This window comes from Teleopsis dalmanni, chromosome 2 (genome assembly GCF_002237135.1).
Source record: "Teleopsis dalmanni isolate 2A chromosome 2, ASM223713v2, whole genome shotgun sequence".
Taxonomy (NCBI): Eukaryota; Metazoa; Arthropoda; class Insecta; order Diptera; family Diopsidae; genus Teleopsis; species Teleopsis dalmanni.
The window spans coordinates 184,031,459-184,053,472 of NC_051847.1; the positions used below are offsets into that span (position 1 = coordinate 184,031,459).

At 28.5% G+C, this 22,014-nt stretch overlaps 2 protein-coding genes across 4 annotated transcripts; one reads left to right on the forward strand and one right to left on the reverse strand.

Moving 5' to 3' along the window:
• The first annotated feature begins 593 nt into the window (after positions 1–593).
• On the forward strand, positions 594–2,263 carry LOC119676343 (autophagy-related protein 13 homolog). Its single transcript, XM_038087582.1, has one exon. The coding sequence runs from the start codon at positions 594–596 to the stop codon at positions 2,166–2,168; it is 1,575 nt and encodes a 524-aa protein (XP_037943510.1). The 3' UTR covers positions 2,169–2,263.
• An 8,577-nt stretch (positions 2,264–10,840) lies between these two features.
• LOC119683930 lies at positions 10,841–12,794 on the reverse strand. Of its 3 annotated transcripts, XM_038097821.1 has the most exons (5): positions 12,682–12,794; positions 12,379–12,549; positions 11,341–11,476; positions 11,150–11,212; positions 10,841–10,979 (listed from the first exon to the last, which is right to left on the reverse strand). In XM_038097821.1, exons 2-5 carry the CDS (start codon positions 12,532–12,534, stop codon positions 10,876–10,878), a joined length of 459 nt encoding a protein of 152 aa, XP_037953749.1. In that variant the 5' UTR covers positions 12,535–12,549; positions 12,682–12,794; the 3' UTR covers positions 10,841–10,875. The 3 variants fall into 3 exon arrangements, with proteins under 3 accessions (XP_037953749.1, XP_037953750.1, XP_037953748.1); XM_038097822.1 differs by lacking the exon at positions 12,682–12,794 and having other exon boundaries at positions 11,168–11,212; positions 12,379–12,620; XM_038097820.1 differs by lacking the exon at positions 12,682–12,794 and having other exon boundaries at positions 12,379–12,620.
• Positions 12,795–22,014: the final 9,220 nt, after the last annotated feature.

Sequence of the window (22,014 nt, forward strand, 5' to 3'; positions counted from 1 at the left end):
TTTATTTTTTGACTGAAATATTTACCTAATTGATTTGTAAAGAAGTAGTTTTGCATTATTCTTTTTTTAAATATAATTAGACCAGATTATTTATTAAATGGTTTTACACCAACGTCGTGCTGAAAAAATGCAACTCTGTTTCGTTTCTTCGCTTGGTTCGCTTTTCTAAAATAAATTCCTTTCAGTCGTCAAATGACAGACGTGTATCAAAGTAGTTATGAATTCGGAAAAAGCTATGTCTATGTTTAATAAAAAACAACGAAAGTGGATTATAATTGAGAAATAATGCAAATAAAATGCAAAATTTGTTAATGTGATAATAAACAGTATAATGCGTTTATTGAAAGAATTAAAATGTATGGAATTACGATTTTTTTTTGAAGAATAAAACGTAGTTACGCTAATACAGTGTGAAGTAAAGAAAATTGAAATTAAACAAAAGAGAGACGGGAAATTCCATGAAATTCGCGGAAAGTGTAAATCAAAGAAAAAATAAAGGTGTTAAATTACTTTGAACACTAATAAACTATTATATAATAAAAATTTAGACCAATTATTATAAGAAAGTGAATTCATTAAAATGCATCGCAAAAATGATGCGCAGAAAAGACTTAGAAAAGTTTATAAAGTTTTTAGTGTTAAAATCGACGCAAGTGGTCGTGCAATCACGTCTCGGTGAAAAAATTCAAACGCAATGTAATCCGCTAGCCACTGGTACTGACTGGTTCAATATTGTTATACAAGATCATCCAGATGTTTATGCGGAAGCGAAAAATGCGCTTGGGCTGGGCCCAGGCGAAAGTATTATCAAACGTTTACCATTATGTATAGAAATCTCTTTAAAAACAGTAGAAGGCGATCAAATGGTCTTAGAAGTATGGACAATTGATTTGCAAACAACTGGCCTTAAAGACAGAAATGATACAAAAGGTGGTGCAACAACAAATTCAGAACAACAAACATTGAAAGCAGCACATGCAATTTATAACAAAATGAGCATACTTTTGAAATCTTTAATCTCGTTAACCCGCGCCACGCCTGCCTACAAACTTTCGCGTAGGCAATGCGCAGATTCGTATGGCATTTACTATCGTATTTACGTGGACAAACCAAAGGTACATACACTGGGTGAAGGCTACAAAAGTGTACGTATCGGACAAATGAATACAATTGTGGGCGCACTAACGATGTCAGTGGCGTATCGCGTAAAAATGACAATTACTCCAACAGCGGCACAAACTCGTAATGGTGATGGGAATACAATTATGGTAAAATCAGATCATTTTCGACCAGCAGACGCTTCACCTACGCCTCCAATGTTGGCAGGCAAAAAAGGCAGCGGTGGTGGTGCAGCAGACCGAAAAGTAATTGATATTGAGAAACCGCTACGACCTGGTGCCTTTACTGACCTTGGCAAGTTGCGCCAGTACACAGAAGATGATTATGTGTTGCCTGAAACACCACCCTTCGAATGGCTGCTGCGGCGCACACGTTGTGAAAGTGGTGGAAGCAATGGTGAATATGGTTCAATAGAGTCGCTTAATCGTAAAAGCGATCCAATTGCTACCTCGCCGACAACAAATGGACACCAAAATCTCATTTCCAATAATAATAACAACAACAGCGGCGAAAAAGTCAATAGTAAAAATGTAAACATAAATAATAATAATAATAATGTGGCTACGTTTAAAAGTTTCGAAAAAGATGAAAATACTCAAAAGACAACAGCAGAGTGTAAAAATTTATCACAGTCACCCGTTAAAAGTTTACTTATACCCGCACCACCAGCTACGAGACATCAATCAGCGCCAATTTTATCAAACACGCATGCCATGGACGATGACAGTTTGCTAAAGGAACTTAACTTTCCATTCGCATCACCAAACTCTCATGTAAATGATTTGGCGAAGTTCTATCGTGACTGTTATCATGCGCCACCACTACGCGGACTGAATGAAATACAGCCAGACATGGGTGGTTGTGCTGCCGCTGCGGCTGTAGCAACGACTACTAGCGCCGAGGCAGCAGCTGTGGATGATTTATCGCGACAACTGGAACAATTCGAAACATCATTAGAGGATTACGACAAACTAGTCTCGCAATTAGGTTTGAGCACATCTTCATCAACGGGCAGCCGCAGCAGTGGTGGCCTGCAAATGAGCAACTAAGGCTGAGTGCATGCGCTGTGTAAATACACTTATATACAATTGTATATTATACGATATTGGTTACATATATTTTTAAAGGATATTATTATATATTTATTAATTATTTAAATTTAGACTTTAACGTTTATTAATATACAATTTAGCTTAGCGAATGTACGTAAATTATTCTTAAAACCAAATATTTGTTTATGGAAATTGTTGTATTGCGTTTAAAAGTAATTAATTGTTTTGCATAAAACGACTTAAAATTTAAATTTAAATAATTCGCTTTTGACATGATCGATATATAGACTTAAGATAATCTATCCTATAAAGTCATTAAATACTAATAATAAATATGTAATTATTTAAGTGCCTTTAACGAAAGAGAAACAATTATTATAAAATTTTTTTATTATTTTAAGTGATTTTATGAGTTGAATAACGCAAAGAAAAACAAAAAATCGTAAATAATTTAATGCCATATCAGTTGCAGAATTTCCATTACTTCGCTTATCGAAACGAAAAAAAAAAGAAATTAAAAATAAATTTGATAAAAACGCCAAAAATTTCATGAAACAAAACTCAAAACATTAAATAAATATAATAATAAAAAATAAAAGGCAGGCGATATAATGTAACTAACAAGATATTCCAAATATTTTTATGCTTGTAATATTTTTGTACTTTTATTCGTTTTCTGTATTTTGCTAAGTGCATTAAATGTTTTGTAAAAAGGTCACTGAATTGTAAAATTAAGGTAAGCGTACGAACATTGATTATTTATAAGTAACATTTTAATTTAATTAAGTTGTGCGAAAGTCTGTCTATGTTTGTAAATATTCATTTTGTAATAAGTAACAAATAAGACTAAAATTAAAATATTACACGACAAAGAAACTTGTTATTTTTTTATGGCACTTTATTGTGTTTGTAATGCGTAGCAACAATTTAAATAGGCAGTTAACTTAACTATTCTGTAATAGTTAAGTGTACATACCATACATATACATATACGATATATATACTTATAGATACATGTAAATATTGGAGAGTAGCAACGGTAAAGAGGTTTAGAGGTTTCTGGAATATTTAAAGTATTTTGTTTAAGTGTATTAGATGGAAAATTTATGGATTTTAGAAAACTCTATACATTCTAATTTCACTTTTATAGGCCAAATACTCTATCTCATTAAAATAATTCAATTTTATTTATAAAGTGTAGAAGTATCAAAATTCTATAGAACGCGAAAGTGGCTTTAAATTTCAAATAATTTCTCTAGTCATTTGGATTGATCTACCTATATCTTCCTATAAGTCAGCAGCTCAATTATATTGTCAATGAAATTGTCTAAAGCAATGGTTGCAAGACCACCTCGATCTACGTCCCTGAGCCATTTGTTAACAATCAAGTACCTTTCGCTATACTCAAAAGGAAGTACTTAAGCAGTTCCTTACGTTTTATAACAACAACATAGCAATAATTCTCAAACCAAAATTTAGTGCGAGTTGTATGTGCTTTACAAGTAGCGGTACTAATATTTTGCCTAAAAATATATCAATATTATTAATAAATAATAGGCTATGAATGCATCCCGATCTAAAAGATCTATTGTGCACCTAAAAGCCCAATTAAAATAATTCTAAACTATTTATAAATCTAGTCATTGCTGAGGGCTTAATTTTACCTAATTGATTTGGGACTAAGATCCCACTTCAAATATAGTTTATTTACTTTTTTTCCTTTAAATACTATCAATGTCAAGTTTTTGTATTAATGTTAAAAAAATATCAATTAGTTTTTTTATACTTCTCAAATACTGCTATAAAGCAATTACAGATAGCACAAAATCTGGCTTTAAGAAGACTAATTAAGATACCTTGGTATATTAGAACAACAGACATGCATAGAGATCTAAGAATCGACTCAGTGAAAAAGTATATCAAGGACAGAGCCCCAAAATTATTCACAAAAGTTGATACGTTGCCCAACCCCGCACTAACAAACCTTAAGTTCACCTCATGACGCTCAGGAAGATATGTTGATCTACGGTCCGTCATCAGTTAGAAAATAAATAAATGATAATGATTCTAGTATAGTTAAAGTTTAGTGTGGGGCAGAGATAAGCCCCCCAGGCACAATAGAGTAAAAGTGAGCAATAGCACGAACTGAATTCACAACGGCAACAATCTTATAAATAAACGGTATATTATATAGAATTAGGTTGTTACGGACATCGTAGTGTTTACCTTAGACCTTATGGGCTATTATTTCATATAAAACTTAAAAAAATAGTTTAAAACCATTTGTTGAATTATTTGTTATGAATTCAAGGAGACGTTGGAAATCGTATGTATTTCTGATCACAGATCAGCATGTCAACACAAGTCTATTTAGTCATTTTTGTTTGTTTAAATAAATCTGTTATATGTCTTTCTGTTATGATTAGGATAAGGAGACTAAATGGTTTGAAATAAAACTAAAATCCGGAAACAGCTGCATAAACAAAATATCAGAAAGTGTGGTCATTTGTCAGCATATGAATAATTAGTAAAATCTTATGAAGCGATTGATGATTAAACTTGCAATATATTATATACCATCATTATGTAGTAAACATTAAAAAACTGCTTATAAATATTTATATTTTTTTTGCATTATATGGATCTTATATTCGTATAAAATATTGCAAAAATGCAGTGCAATTATATATTATCGTTATATGGAAAAGTAACTCAATATTTTGCTTATCAACTAAAACCAATTGTGGAACTATTTAATAACCATAAAAACAGATTAGAAGTTATTATATATAGTAATAAAAAATTTTGGTACGTAATAGTGAGTTTAGATTTCATAAAGCTATTTATTTATATAAGATCGAGATAAATATTTTAGAAATTAAACATAATTTAAGAATATTTTAAATGATTGCAGTTAAGAATAGGTCAATGGACCCATAATAGTGCTGAGCAGACTTTATATGCTTTGCTAATCATTACTCACAAATCATATTTCCAATCTCATAAAACCGTTCGGAGACAATATCTAGAGAGGTATTTTGTTTTCTTTTCAATTTATTGATCATTTAACTAACAAAAGTTGGAATACACATAAATTATCTAAAAAACCGATTATATATTTTAAGTTATTTAGGAAAAGGATTTGGTATTACGTAGTGAGCTGGTCACATTGATGAACGCAAGTATTTCATGTTGTAAATGTTGTCAAGTAACTTAAAGAATCGTCGATATAGTTAAGCTTGAAGTTGTATAAGCCTAGTTAATGGCACAATAGTTCCTTGGATGTCTCTTAGCGATGACGAGTACTATATAGTTTTGTTACTAGCTCTATGTCATCCCTCAGTTCAATATACTGTGGTAGCCAAAAGCTTAAGATTTGGAGTACAATATCACCCTATATTTGGCTGGTGAAATTAGACAAGCTTAATTCCTATTTAACTGTTTCAAAAAGTGATCAGTAGTATATAGTTGTGTACTATTTATATAATGTATGTATAATATGTATACTATCTATAATATGTATAAGACGTATAAGATAATATAATATACATTAGCATATATGTATGTATAATATCTGCGAAACATTTTCCAAATATGATGGCGTAAAGTAATTTCGAATAAAGAACTATTCGAAAGTGCATTACTGAAGTAAAAACAGAAGTATTGTTCGATTAGTCATATTTCATGTCAGAACAATGATGATCTCTCTTATCCAGTGACTTGAAACCCAGAAGATGTTAAGTTAGGTTAAATTAGGTATAGTGTGGTAGCACTATAGCCCTTTTGAGCACAACTAAAACCCCATTGTGATAGTACAAATAAAGACGTCGCTTTTGCTCTAAACAAAGAAAACTATCAATACAACTATAGAGATCAAACCAGTCTGCACATAAACCGCTTTCTGATACCAAGCTTTAACGTTGCTTATGCACCAGATTAAGAAGACCACCAAAACAGATCTACACACAGACAGATTTGAAACGAATAAACTTGTAGCTTGTTATGTTTATTTACGAAGCATTAATAGTGGTTAACGGGCCCATGGTACCGTTCAAGGAAGATGCATGAAAAACCTCTGCTTAGTCTTCTCCATATGGTCATTTGTGCTGGAGTGGTGTTGTTAAGAATTATCATGGTAAAGTAAAAAATATAGGTGGAGAAGTGCAGTTCCAACTAAAATTGTGAAGTCGTTTGACGAGGTGGGACTTATCACATTGGAAATGTTTGTAGAATATATAAGTTCCTAAAAAGGAGTATAGAAATAATAATAATATACTCATATATAGTAAATATTTTGTTAAATAAATTGACTCATTGCTTATTGGTAGTCATTAATTTTTTGATCATAAGTTTTAATAACACAGCAACTGCTGGACATTTGACATATTAAAATATTCAATAATTAATGAACAAATAATCTAATAAACAAATATAAATAATACGTCAATATTTTTTATTGGCAAAATAAAAACAAAAATAAATATAAATAAAATTGTTTATTTAATTTTTTTATTACTATTAGAAAATAAAATGAAGTAAATGTGATGATTGAAAAGATTGAGATGAAACTTTATTCTGTCATATTGTGCACAATTTGCAAAAACACGTTTGTTTATTTTATTATTCTATTGATATTAAAACTAATACATTCCAACTCAAATATAATATATACAAGTTTATATATTAACATTCGATTATTTCAGTATATGGATTATCTGAACTCTGCGCTTCTGTTTAGCAAGCAAATTACAGATTCCAGATTTCAGATTCGGAAACATAGTTCAAGTCACTTATTGTATAATTATAAACAAATTGTTTATTTTTATATGAGTAGAACTATATATGAGTAGATCTATATATGAGTAGAACTATATATGAGCAGATCTATATGTGAGTAGATGTCAAACGATTAAATAAACAAAAAATTGTATATTAAAAACATAACGAAATTCCATTTAATGGGAGTACAGTAGAACTTGTGAGCGACCGATTGACCAACCGGTGTACACGAGCAAGTTGCTAAAATAAAAATGAATGAAAAAAAAAGTTAATGAGTTATAAACAAAATAATTAAACCTCACTTGGTAATAAGCGTGCGACAGGCCGCAAAAATAACAATAAAAAAAACAACAAACAATGAACAAATTGTTGATTATATAAAGAAAAAATTTCTTCGAAAATTTAAAATTGTATAATAGCCAAGTACAATGTGCAATTCGAAAAGCACAAAAGAATTACAATCCAGAATATCCACATAAACGACATAAGCAACTTGACTCTGACGTAGCAGAAAATAATTGTTTACCCTCCTCCTCCGGTCGGTCATTGTCGATTGTTTGCTAACGAGAGACCTGTAAACATTTGCATTGCGGTGTCAAATGGTATAATAATAAAAAATGGAACTAAATTTGCTTAACAAATTGTTCATCATAATAATTTTAGCAGTGAGGTAGGGAATTCTAGCACAGAATTTGCCGGTAATGAAATATTTTCTTAAAAGTATTTACTCATTACTTTTTTTAATTGTTTAAAAACGTAAACAATTAGATCATATACCTTACAAATTATTTTATGATTTATTTAAACAATATATAAATTTATATATAATAAATTTTTTAAAGAGGTTTTTCGAACAGTAGTGAACTACAACAACAAAAATTAATTTTTTATTATTTTAATTAATTGAATTTTTTACTGACCAAATTCCCATCATCAGTGGTATTGGAAGTAATTCTTGTATTTAATTATTCGTAAATAAGTTTTTGAGACTGTAAATAATTTTATGCAATTTTTTCGAATTCGTGCCCTGCCAAATTTACGGCTCAGAGTCAGCACTCCTTAAACGACTGACTCAAAGTCGTACTTGACTTTTATGTACGCACATTTTTCTGGAGTTTTGTTAATTTACTGCGAAAATTTTATTAACAAATTCACTTTTCATAAACCAGGTGTAGAATAATGGAATTAATTAATTATATTTTTATTTTTTTAATTGTTAAATTTCAATACTAATCTGCTTGTAGACGCATTATTTGTTGGATGATTTATGTATTCTTTCTTATGTATGGAACCTAATCTAGGAACTTAATACTGACAATATCATGCTTATATTACTCCACGAATATATATAATATATATATATTATTATTAATATAATATATTTTATATATGTATGTATTTACACAATTTAAAAAATAAATTTACATATCGTAATATATAGTTATACTAGCTGACCCAGCGAACGTTGTTTCCCCTTGCAATTAATTTTCTTGGCGTTCCTTGCGTTGCTCTTGACTTTCATTAGTACGTGTGATTGTATCCTGGTTTCTTACATTTTCATTGTTTTCTGCCGATCTATTTAACTCCGTCGACCAATATTTCCTCCTCGTCCACGAAGACGTGGCATTATTTTTTGTACGTAATTTATATCTTTATATATATAATTCTTTTTTTTTTGTGTGTATTCAAGTGAATTCAACGATAATTTAGATTCACAATTTGGTCCACTGGATAACGGTTTTTTAATTATTATACAGTTTTTTGTGTATCCATATACATTTATATTAGACATTTAATGCAACGGCAGTTTTACGATTCATTTTAAAGATTTTAAACTTTTTAAACAAATCAAAGTAAGCATGAATAAATTTTAAATTTCTAATATAAATGTGTATGGATACCAAAAAATAAAAAATTAATTAAAAAGACATTATCCAGTGGGCCAAATTGTGAATCTAAACCTTCCTTGAATCCACTTGAACACCCATAAAAAATTTAATCAAAATCGGTTCAGCCGTTTAGGAGGAGTTCACTGTCAACACACGTACAGAAGAATTATATATATAAGATATTGTTAAATACTCATATTATGGTATTCACTTATATACATTACATAGATTTTTACGAAGTGAGATTTTCACATGTATCAAGATAACGTGCCGTAAACGCCTTATTGGAATGAATTTCCGCCGATTTCAAATGAAGTTGTGTTTTGGACATAACTTTCTCTACTTGGTAAGGAGCGAGACCTATCAATACCTCTGCTGATCTTTGTGTCTCAGTACCCGGTGGTGAATACCCAACTCCACTCCGAATGAATGATAAACAAATACCGATCATTCTTACCGCATAAGTGTGGATATTAACTACAGCCACTACAACTCTGTCAAGCACCACTTGGCCAGTATAGCCGAAGCTGCAGGGACCTGACTCCCGTAGTACCAGATTTACACATCCACTCAGGTGTGACAAGTGTTGTGTCACTTACTACCAAGCACACTCCAAAACAGTGTCAGCATTGAGTTAAAGTTGAAAGATTTGGCGTTGTGACGAGAAATTTGCAGATTTATGGATAACCTATGCTCAGTAATAGAGGCGGGTCAAAATCAATTACGTCGAGCAAGGCTTGTTATTTATTTTATCAGTAAGTGAATCTGAACTAATTGATGTATTAAATGGGTTAAATAATGTGGATTGTGAAAAAGGCAATTGCATGTTGTAGATCTAGATATAATTGTAAAGCAATTATTAACAGAAACTTTAAGATTTTTTAATTATACTTATAAAAAAGTAATTATGAACAGAAGCCCTCTTATTAAGGGCGTTAATTATACTTAACATCCTACAGACGATTCTCGAAATCATGCGTATACATTCTTAATTATTGAAATGTAATTATTGTTAATTTTTTTATTATTCATAACTTTGAACTACAAATATCTGTTAATATTGTGAGGTAATTGTATAAAAACATAAAGATCATCATAATCTGTCTCATGGGGGTATAATACGAGGAGCTATTACACTACACTATTACGTTACACTATTACGAGTAACAAGGGTAGTAACAAAACCATGTTAATAGGTTAATTAGCTCGTGAATAACCTCTTATATACCAGAGATATTAACATGGAAGAAAAGCTTTAGGAAGTCTTCGAAAGCTGAACATGCGTAGCATTGCTTACGATGCTGTACTTACATACGTACAGGGTAATCGAGTAAAGGGTGTCTAAATCTTAAATCTGTCACTTGTTTTTGACACTAACTCTAATACATAAAATAAGTACCGACATTCTCAAAAGCTTAGCATTTGTTGTATTGTTCAACATACTGTACTTTCCGTTGATTACTTTCCAGTGAGTAAAGACCGAGTTTAGGGTGATTTAATCTCAAAAAAATCACTTGAAATATACCCAGATGACTGAGACATAGTACTGAGAAATCATCAGTACTAGATTAATTTATCATTTTGTAGATAGAAATTTCTGCTATCCATGAACTTCTGTATTTTTGCGACACGTTTCGGAAGACGGTACATCTTTCGCCTATAAATTATTACAAACATTGATAAATCTAAAATGTCTAAAATGTCGGATCATGGGATATTTCTAAAAATGATTTTGTTTTTATACGTTATATAAGGTCTGTCAAGTGTACAGCTGATATATAGGCCTGCTTTAATGTAAGGCTTTTTTAATAACAATTCTTTAGATGTATTATAGAATCTTCAAAATCTGATACAATTGTGTGAAATTGGAATGGAAATAAAAGAATGGAGTTGGGCATTTACTCGTAGTTGAAACATTTTTATTTAATGTAAACTTTATTAAATTTTAATAACAAAATTAAAATAAATAACTAGTTATATACATTAGTATAATATATATAAATGAAATGCATACTATATTATCAGAATATAATATTCTAGACATAATAGTCATCAATGCAGCGATATGGATATGGATATGGAGTAAAGCGTCTTTTTCCAAACCTATTAGCAGCGCGTTTTCTAATAGGACCACGAATACCTTCTCAAAAAATCAATTTATTATTATTACAAATATATAGGTATAAAGCAGGTATCACAGACAATTATATCAAAAAGAGCTAATTTGTCTATAATAGTGCTTAGTTCCTAGACACAAATACTTATATGTACGTTTAATTCTGTAGTTAAAAACTGTATTCACATTAATACCTTTCAACATCTTGATACCTTGCAGAGCATCCAGTTTGTTCCTAAACATGACGTGCGCCATACCTTTAATAAGACATTGTTCATGTTTACAAATTATTTAATTTTTTATTTTATATACAAATTTTAAATATATACATCTATATAAATATTATATAATGTATGAAGTATATATTAAGTATATAAATTATTACCTAAGGAGTCTCCATTGCAGTCATAATGAATGTTGATACTAATAATGTTAAAAGAGTTTACGAAAACTGCTTCCAGATCAACGTCTCCTACTGATCTGTCAAGATTATAAACCAGAACCAGTGGATATTCGGTAACCTAGAAACATATATTTAAAAGTATAAAAAATATGAAATATTTTTATATTATTCATATTTTGTATATTATATTATACATTTTATATTTTTATTCAATATATCTTGAATTAAACAGAAGAATATCAAAGCAAGTGATAATAGCTCGTAAAACTTCATAAAAGACTGCAAAGCTTAGATTTACAGTAAAAAGTAATATATTGAGTGATTTTTGAGATTGGATGGGAATTGTCTATAGGGAGCTGCTCCAGCCTGATGCAACGGTTAATTCGGTTCTCTACTGCTCACAGCTTGACCGCTATAATAAAATAATGAAAAAAGAGAATTAAATTAGGCAACAGAAAAGAAGTCGTCTTCCATCATGATAATGCCAAGCCACAACCATTTTTGATGACTCGGAACAAAATGACGAAATCTGCTTGTGAAGTTTTACTGCATTCACCGTATAGTAAAATCCGTAACTTGTACCTCTGACTACCATTTGTTTTGGTATCTGCAAAACTCTTTTAATGGTAAGAAATTGACTGACCCAAGAGCCGCTAAAAATCACTTATCCAAGTTTTCACCGATAATCCATAAAAGTTCTACACCGATAGAATAATGAAGCTATCCGAAAAATGGCAACAGGCCATAAATAATAATGAGCAATATATACTTATAAGTATATACCATATATATACCATATATATACCATATAAATACATAAGCATATACTTATATATACAATATTTATATATAAGTATATATATAAGTATATATAAGTATATACTTATTTATACCATATATACAATATATACTTGATACTTAAAAGTTTTATTCAAAAACGTTCTAAGAAATTGTTGATACGCTTTATATCACTCATCATATGAAAATATCACGTTTTTAAGATAAATAAAATTAAATTACCGTCTCTTGAAGAATGCATCTGACGCGATTATTGTTGTTGTTGTTATCCTTCCAATATCTACGTCTATCCAAACGTTGGCGTTTATAGCGTTCCTTTCGTTCACGCTTCCTATTTTCAGCTATTATCTCATCTAGACTCTTATCTACATCCATCATAGCTTTAATATATTTCTAGTAAAATCGGAGCAAAATAGATATCGCTATCAATTTTCAAGAGAATGAAGTTAGTTTTGAATAAAAAATTATTTAAATTCACAAACAAAAATTTTTAAATATACGTAATATATATACATTATGGCCTACTGAAGTAATTAAAAAGAATTTTGCTCAAATTAAAATACTACGTATATACGAATTATAGATTTTTTCCAGAATTTTGAAATAATTCTATAATTTATATAGAATTATATAGCAGCCGTATACTATATATTCCAATTGAAGCGACAATACAAATTGATCTGAGCATGTTTTTTTATCTATCTGTTTTAATACATATGTCATATGTTTTTTTAAATAGTGTAAGACCCGAACCCGAACCTGAAACTCACTATAAATCTATTTAAATGGCACCTTTATTTCCGCAAAGTTTAAAGCAGCCATATTGTTGTCTTTGTATTATAGTATGCATTTTTAAACTTAAATACCACTGAACAAGTTAAAATAAAATCTCAATTTGTTATTAATTAATGCATAGTTTTATATAAAATTTCGATAAAAAAAAATTTTAAAAGCCTTATTAAAAAATACATTGTTTTTTTTTTAAATTATTAATAATTATAATCTTAGTTACGCCGTAACATTATCAGCGTTCACTTATAATTAAAGAAGGTAAAACTAGAAATAAATAATTATATATTTTAGTTTATATTTCTTACATTTTAAAATCGAATATGCACACACAGATATATAGATATACATATATATATATATACATATATTGTATCATTTATCAGCGTTTCTTGCGAGAAATGTGGAATTTAAAACGAATAGTCGCAAATTATCTGAATCGGAAGTATATATGCTGATTAGTATTAAGTTTGTAATATATATTATTATATAAAACAATCAATATCATAAATATTTTTTACAAAACACTTGTTCTTTTAATAATTTGCTTGAGATTAAGCCTAATCATTTACAAATTCTCTTCGCCTTTCAGGTATATATCACTTCTAATAGTTCCACCTATTGACACACTAGCGGAATTTAATACAACCTATCAGGTCACCTGTCAACTATCTCTGTTTTGTTCTGACGAGAAGGGTCTTTAAAGTCATTAGTAAATTTTTATTCTATAAATCAAATATTATTTATTGCTACAATTATATGTATATTACTATATCTTAATTTATAAACAATTGAAGTAAAACGTTTTCTCTTCAGTATTGAGCCTTATGTTTTGTCAAGAATCCTTTGAATACTTAGCGACTTTTTTGCGAATTATTTAATCAGTTGTTTAAGACAAAGAAGCGCATGATATACACTTCGTCTCTGCATAATCTTCTTTCCTTCATCAATTGTAGTTCCTATTTTGCCATTTATTTGTTTGTAGGTATCTATGTAACTATTGATATAATTAATATAAAATTGTTTACATATAGGCGAGCAGACAGTTTTAAATCAATTTTCCAGAGTCTATATTTTGTCTTCCCTACATACGATTTTTTTTTTATTTCCACACTTTTGAAAATCTCCAACTTGTATCGTTAGGAGCAGTGTCTTATCTCCAGATACTACAGTTTTAATGTAAAGCGAATTATTTTATGCGCCCCTTTATAAATAAATTGGCTCTTTCCAGGGTATTTCCCCAACATTTAAGAAACATTATTTTAAAAGAAGAAATCAATATTTAAGAATCTTCTCAGATAGCTAAAACTTAGAAATAGAAACTGAAATTGTAAAATTTCAACTTCTTTTAAGTAGAAGTAGAAGATTAAGTAGAAGATTTTATCCTTTTTATGCAAATATACTAACTATTATATTTTTATACTTCGCAATCGTTAGTTAACTATCAAAACAAATAACAATGTATGACTTGAGCATGACTTAAGTCTGTATTGAAATTTAAGTTATGACTGTGGCTTTGAGTAGTATATTATATCATTCAAGTAGCTAATACGAGGACGGTTTGATAAGTCAGTAACTTTTTCAATTTCCCTCGCATGTTACTCCAAATGCAACAGTGCTGTCGTCAGCTGTAATCTACCAGTTGGCAACTTTCTAGCTACGTCGTTCAGTTGGTGTTTGATAGCCGTTCAAAGCAGACAACCTCGTGAATTTTTACGAAAATGGAAAAAAGTGAATTTCGCCATTTCTTTAGGTTTGGAAACAGATAGTTGCAAAATCTAAAGAATATGCTAAATCTGAAGAATATGCTCGATGGGCTAGCAGTTCGTATCCCAATTCATGGATTTTGGCCACAATGAAAATTCAAGAGGTTGTCTGCTTTGATCGGCTATCAAACACCAACTAAAGGACGTAGTTTGCTCAAAATTAAAAAGTTGCCCACTGGTAGATTACAGCTGACGGTAACACTGTTGCATTAGGAGTAACTGCGCGGGAAATTCAAAAAGTCACTGACTTATCAAACTGCCTTCGTAGTTTCATTTGATTGATGTTTCAGATCTAAGTGTGTACTTCAGTTCTATTCATCTATAAAGATGATAAATAAATATTTTAGTTGATATTAAATAAGGTTTCAAAATCCATTATAAAATTTGAGTTTCACTTATTCATAATTTATTCTCAGCCCCTACTGAATAAATATAATGTATATAACTTATTATTCAATTCGGTTAAATATATATATATTATATCATAAAAGTATATCTTAAAAATAAAGACAAGTTTCATTTTTTAGTTTTTTTTTTCTCATTGGGAATTATATTTATTATTCAATTCAAACGTTTGTGTAAATAAGATTCTAAGTTCTAAGTTCAATTTATTTTTTTTTTAAATTAAATAATGTAATTTTGAGCTGAAGTTGTTTAGTCTGGAGTTCAATTTGTTTCTCTTTTTTATAAAAAATTATAGTTTGCTTTAAAATTCAATATATATATATATGGAAATTAATATTTAGTTAGTAGTAAAAGTACTCTCATACCGGCAAGTTAGGTTGATGATCGGTACACAAACTAGAGAAAGTACGTAGATCATAGTTACTTATCATAGTTACATTAATTTGATACGTTTAGTAAGAAACGGCAACTGAAAGCGGTTAAAACGTAATTTATAGTTAAAGTGGGATGCTGTCACAAACCGACCGACAACCTTTGCACCAGTGCTTTTATGCAATAATTTAACAAATTTAAACAATTTGTATTTTTATAAGTGATTGCATTAAAAGTGTAATCAATATTTTTACTTTCTAATTGGAAAGCAAAAGAAAGGCGCGAAGAAAAATAATTTTAACGCGTTTTTTCTTGGTTTCATCTCCAAGCCATTTGACAACTTTTTAGTAAATTTTAGTAAATTGTTATTAAAAAAAAAATAAAAATAAAAAACTTAGTTATCTGCTTAAACCGCTCAGACATGTATAATTTCATTTTGCGCAAATAGATACATTTTGTATCACATTTTCACATTAAGTTCAAGAGGCGTGAACCTACGCATATGACAGAGGTGCTACGCCTCTCAAGTTCAGATACTAAAAATTGTGCTGTTCTGTACTTGGCACGTATGTGACACCTTAAAAAGTTAATTGTTTTTAAACCGCAATGCGATAAACATTATAGTCATTTTATAGGGTTTTACTGGAGATATCAAAAAAATTATTGTGGGACTTATATATACTATTATGGGACTTATATATATTATGGGACTTATATTTATTATTAAATAACGTATAATATTTCCGAAAAATTAACTATTTGAGCAGGTGTTTTGTAGGTTCTCATAAATATATACCTCAACTTTGTTCGACGAACTCTTCATATATGCACAATAAAGAATTTTTAATCAATTTATATACTATATACAATATATATATGTATGCATTATTCGCTAAATAGTAAATTTATTATAATCTACATAATAAAAATTCACGTGTAGAAATGACTTTTTTGCTGTTTTATCGCCTTCTTGCTTACGTCTAAACTATTTTGCATAATAAATCTTTTTATTTTTTAAATACGAGTGTACTGCATTTACACTCAACTACATATACTCAACTACATATATGTATATATAAATATACATATAGTTTAAAAGATTTACACGTTCATATATACATATGTATATATGTATAATTATATGTGAATAAACGTTTTACCTTTATTATGAGAAGAAAATGTTTATTAAAAATAAACTTAAGCAAAAGTCAACTAAAATCGAATAAATTTTTATTTAAATGCAAAAACACGACAAAGCGCCTAGCAACTATGAAAAAAAATTGTTTAAAATTAAAAAAAAAGAAAGAAAAAAAATAAATAAAAAATTAAATATGTGAAATGTATTTTTATAAATTGTATAATGCATATATGTAAATGAGACTATAAAACCTGCATTTCGAAACTGATAATACATATTCAAACAATGCTCCACATACAAATATGATGGTTTTTGCAATTTTTTTTAGCATTAATATAATTAAATTAAATATCAGTTGCCAGGAGGACAATGAGTTAAATTTATTAAAAATATTTTATTATAATTTATAAAACAATAAACAATGCACACAATTTTTAATATATTAAATGTGTAAGAAATTGCAATAATTAAGCTTTTAACTCAATTCAGAAATAAACCTATGAAAACAATATAAATTATATTGACGACACTATTGAAATGAACATAAAAATTTAAAATATGTGATATAAAGATACTACTCAAAAGAACTGTACAATTAATAATAATGTCATATCACTTATAACAATAATATAATAAAACTATAAGAATAATATTCATAAAAATAAAAAAAAAATATAATTATAATAATGGTATCACAATGGACCTGTAGGACATAAATGAGTTCATCATGGTTCATTATGGCTTTACAGCCATAATAAATAAAATATAATAGTAATATATGTAGATGTTCTGAAATTTTACTCAGTGCTAGCGGATTACCATATGACTCCTTGTTTTGAAATAATTATGGATAACTGAGGACACATCGATCTTTAGAATTAAAAATTTTTAAGCTAAATAACTAAAGTGATTCTTATCACATGAAATTGTATTAGTCTGAAAATCATACTGTTTGTATAATAATAAGTATATAGATGAGAGATACTTTTTTTCAAGTTCTTAAGATGCGTAATTGAGTGACACAAATTTGATGGCTGAGCCATCTCGGAAGTGAGCTATTCTTTTTACTTTACTCAAGTCATATACTACCCTAACCTGCTGCTCTTGTAAATATGCCATTATGGTTTGTGTATTCCTAATACCCTCAACATATCCCACTCCAGTACACCAAATTTTTTCCATTCAACTATAGCAGAGCTCTGTGTGTGCTAAACCACAATTTACCAGAGCACGAGAAAAGATTAACGTATGTATAGTTAAAAAAAAGCCAACATACAGTTAGAGAGAAGCTCAATGTGTGCTTCACAACAGCACTATTTTCGACGTCGAGTTTAGTATCACTCAAGCCGCACTCAAGTTCTGTTAAGTTTCTAAATGTTTTTATAATTATTTGTAATATAAAATTCCTAAAACCCCTGCTTGTAATAACTGTGATATAAAAGCGTAATATTATCTCTCATTATAAACATTTATATTTATCTATGTTATCTTAATTCAAATCTCAAGTAGTGTGGGCACAATTTTAGAAAAATTCTTTTTGTAGTAAAAACAGGCTACTTGAATATAGAAATCGCAAAGCGAATCATAACAATATATTATATTGAAATATATATATATATATATAATATATATATATTGAAATATATATATATTGAATATATATTGAAATATAATATATATATATATAATATATATACATATATTATGTATTGAAAATCTTAGCTAAGTACCCTTTGCTACTATATTACATACCATGCCACCTACAAGCAGTTGTAGGTGTTAAATGTATAATTATAGAATAGGATATTAATAGCAAGCTAACGAAAGTTGTTCGAATGAGTGTATGCTTGAATCTAAAAGTAAGTCTAATAAATACAAATGAATTATGTTAAACTACTGAACGAGATTCAATTTGTATTATTTGTGTTCTATGTTATGCTTTCCATTTTATTCAAGCTGTACTAACTATTTACCATTTAACTAATTGTTGTAAGTGTCTATATATGTCTTAATAGTAAGCAAACGAATGAAATGCGAATAAGTGATTGCTTGAAATTAAATACTTGAAGTAATGGATAGAAGTCATTGTTGTTCATATTTTATATTCTTTCTTTTATATATAAATATTTGTAAATAAATGAATAGATTTGACATCGGTGAATATTTGGATCTTAAAATGAATATTAATGTATGGTATATGTAAGATTTAAAGTGAATAAATTCAACACAAAGAAGTAAAATCTACAAAAAAGCCAAGATAACAAATCTAATCACAGCAGTAAATAATAATGTTTAATATCTTGATAAAAACGCTAGAAAACTTTCTGATTCTTTGTAGATAATTAAGGAAAATAATTTTAGCACACACTGTAAAGAATAATAAGTTTTTAATATAATCAGAAATTCAATAAATATTCTCTAGGTGTCTAAATAATATTGTTAATTAAGGAAAAAGGGGATCAAGCCTCTGGATAAGCATGTTATTTTCAAATTTTTTTTATATGCATTTCTAAAAATATTATTCATGAAATAATAGAAAAATATAATCGGTTCAACTCTGTCTACTAAACGTGTGTTTTCTTGAATATATTTTATCTTATAAAATAAAATATTATCATTTTTATTTATGCGGAACCTCCAAATAATTCTTGAAAAATATATTTTTCATCATTTTAGATATACAAATGTGAAATGTATGCCAAATCTAAAATTGTCAAAAATTTGGCGTCTATCTATAATTAGAGTCTATAATAAAAAACTAGACGATATTTTGCATTAATTTAAAGGTATCGACTTTATTTAGTTAATGGTAGCAGAATTTAATGACGTACATAAACTTGTAATAAAACAAATTAATCAAATGTAATTTTTTCAAATAAAATATTTTAATTTTTTTCGTAATACAAAAAAAAAAAAATAGAAAACGGAAGTTAAACGAATTTTGGACTTTCGGTTAGAGGTTATTTCTTCCAGGCGCTAAGTTCTTTGATACTGCGAAAAACTAATAAAAAATATATCATATGTGTTGTACTACTATATAAATTGTAGTATTTTTTGTAATTGTAATAATTTTCTTATCCTAAACATAATCGGATCAGTAGGTTGTCCCAACAGAGATCATATCCAGTATGTGCATAAGATCGACACCTATCAAATATTGTAGGAACAACTACGTCCTAAAAATAAATATAAAGTTAATAAACATATATCATAAAAATGGTATGAACTATAATATTTATATTGTGATAGATTTATGTTTGATATAGCTACCAAGTTTGTGGCACTATATCATTACTAAAGATAATGATATCGAGTTCTTGATGAAACGATCGATTGTACCTATTCTACAAATTATTTCATTCCACAGAAGTTGCATTTGCAGAAGCTGTATAAATCTAAATTGTATATATGAATTTTTAAAATATAACAACTGATTAGCATATCAATCTTTTTACTATTGGGTTCCAGAAAAAAACCAAAAATGATAATTTTTTCTGGGTTCCAGAAAAAAACCAAAAAACTGATAAAAACTTTTCCATCTCTGACTAGTTTTTTAGGTTAAAGTTTTTTGGGTTTATTATTTAGTGTTCTTATATGTATAATTAAAAGCGTAATGGTCACTTTTTATAGACATGTCGCTATCAATTTAAACGTTGAGTTGTAACTTTGTATGCAGTTTTACAAGTTTATCATGACCTTTCAGCATGTCACGATCACGAACCAACAACTTATAGAGCTGCCGTATTTTTTGTAAGAATGCTGCAATTGACTATTAGTTTTTTAATGATCTAAGTATATATCGTTAAGTGTATTATTGTATTAAGTATTATTATTGTAACTACTATAATGCAACCATAAACATCCAGTGTGTTACGGAAAGTGCACAGTAAGATCCTGTTGTAATCTGCTAATACAACTTTTTTTGTTGTTTTGTCTAAAAAGAAGCCGACAGTATTATATTTTCAAACCAATTTTTATATTTGGTTTCCTATAGCAGTTAGTTAGACTTTCTTTTCAAATTTTATTAGTAGTCCTTTGTAATCTATATAAAATTTAAATTATTCACTTAATAAATAAAATACAATATTTTGTAAGTATCTCATTCTCATTATAACACAAAATAAAAAACTGCAGTATTACATATCTAAGGTATTTTCAGAATTGATATCTGCATAAGCATATACTATTTATTATATAAACCTCGAAAACTACTCGTGTATAATTTAATAGACCTAACAATAGATAATATCTATTTTAGACAATAGATAATATCTATTTTCACGAAAGTAATTATATGTTTGCAAAAGTATATATACACACATTTATGGGTATTATGAGTAGTTAAAAAAAAATTTTCTGTAATAGTTTTATAAAGACATTAACAATATATATAAACGGTCCAGGAAGACAAATCCCAGGTTTACGTACAAAAACAAAACACATTTTTTTCACGTCAAAACTTTCTACTAAAAATGAAGAAACAAAAAATAAGAAATTCAATACTGCGAAGATAAGTCAGAAGAATTCTTCAGAAACCGATTTAAATGAAGCTTTATTATTCAAAGCATATTTGCGATAAAGACAACTTAAAGATACATTAGTAACTAAAAATAATTAAAACATTCATAAAACGTGTACATATAAATTATATCCATATAAATATATATACATATGTGTATATAAAAACGTGATAATGATCCATTAAATCGAATGGAAACATATGTTAATTGTGATTCATATTATTTGCAATATTGGTTTCAGCTTACGCATAACTAATTTTATTATATACCTATACTCCCCCTACTTCAAATGATAATGACATTTAACGATCATTTATTATGATCAGTCTATGCTAAAGATCTATCTTGAATATTCTACAGCTTGAATATTTTCTTTTCTTCTGACTATTTTTCTTGTCTTCTCAGTTTAAAAAATAAAATTAAGTTTAAATACTTGAGTGATATCCCCACACGACCAAATTTAGATTGGCAAAGTGCACCAGTCTCCAGACAAACAATTCAGTTGTTTTTCTCCAAATATTTATTTAAAATAATATTTTTTATTTTTTATTTTTTCTTTTTACTGAATAAGAAAAATACTGGAAACAAAACATGTTTGTGGGCGTAAATTTGAATTGTTTGTGCTTTCATTTAATTTAAGGTGATAAAAAGCATTTTGGGTATACAAAATCTTTTGATTCACTACACTAAGTTTTAGCAGCTGAAAAGAATTTAGTATTACAATAAAATGAATAGGTTGAGTTCATATCATAATAGTTCATATCATAGTTCATATCATATCATGTAATAATAACCTTACTGTAATGCTTTCAGGCTCAACCAGAACATCATACGCTACTATCATGGGTACTACAAACGGATTCAAATG

Excerpts from the sequence above, each read along its gene's own strand:
- LOC119676343 (XM_038087582.1), top strand. The coding sequence starts at position 594 with ATGATGCGCAGAAAAGACTTAGAAAAGTTTATAAAGTTTTTAGTGTTA.
- LOC119683930 (XM_038097821.1), bottom strand. The coding sequence starts at position 12,534 with ATGATGGATGTAGATAAGAGTCTAGATGAGATAATAGCTGAAAATAGG. Across the intron at positions 11,477-12,378 it reads GATGCATTCTTCAAGAGACG|GTTACCGAATATCCACTGGT; the intron begins GTAATTTAATTT and ends ATATGTTTCTAG. Across the intron at positions 10,980-11,149 it reads AGGTATCAAGATGTTGAAAG|GTATTCGTGGTCCTATTAGA; the intron begins GTATTAATGTGA and ends TTTTTTGAGAAG.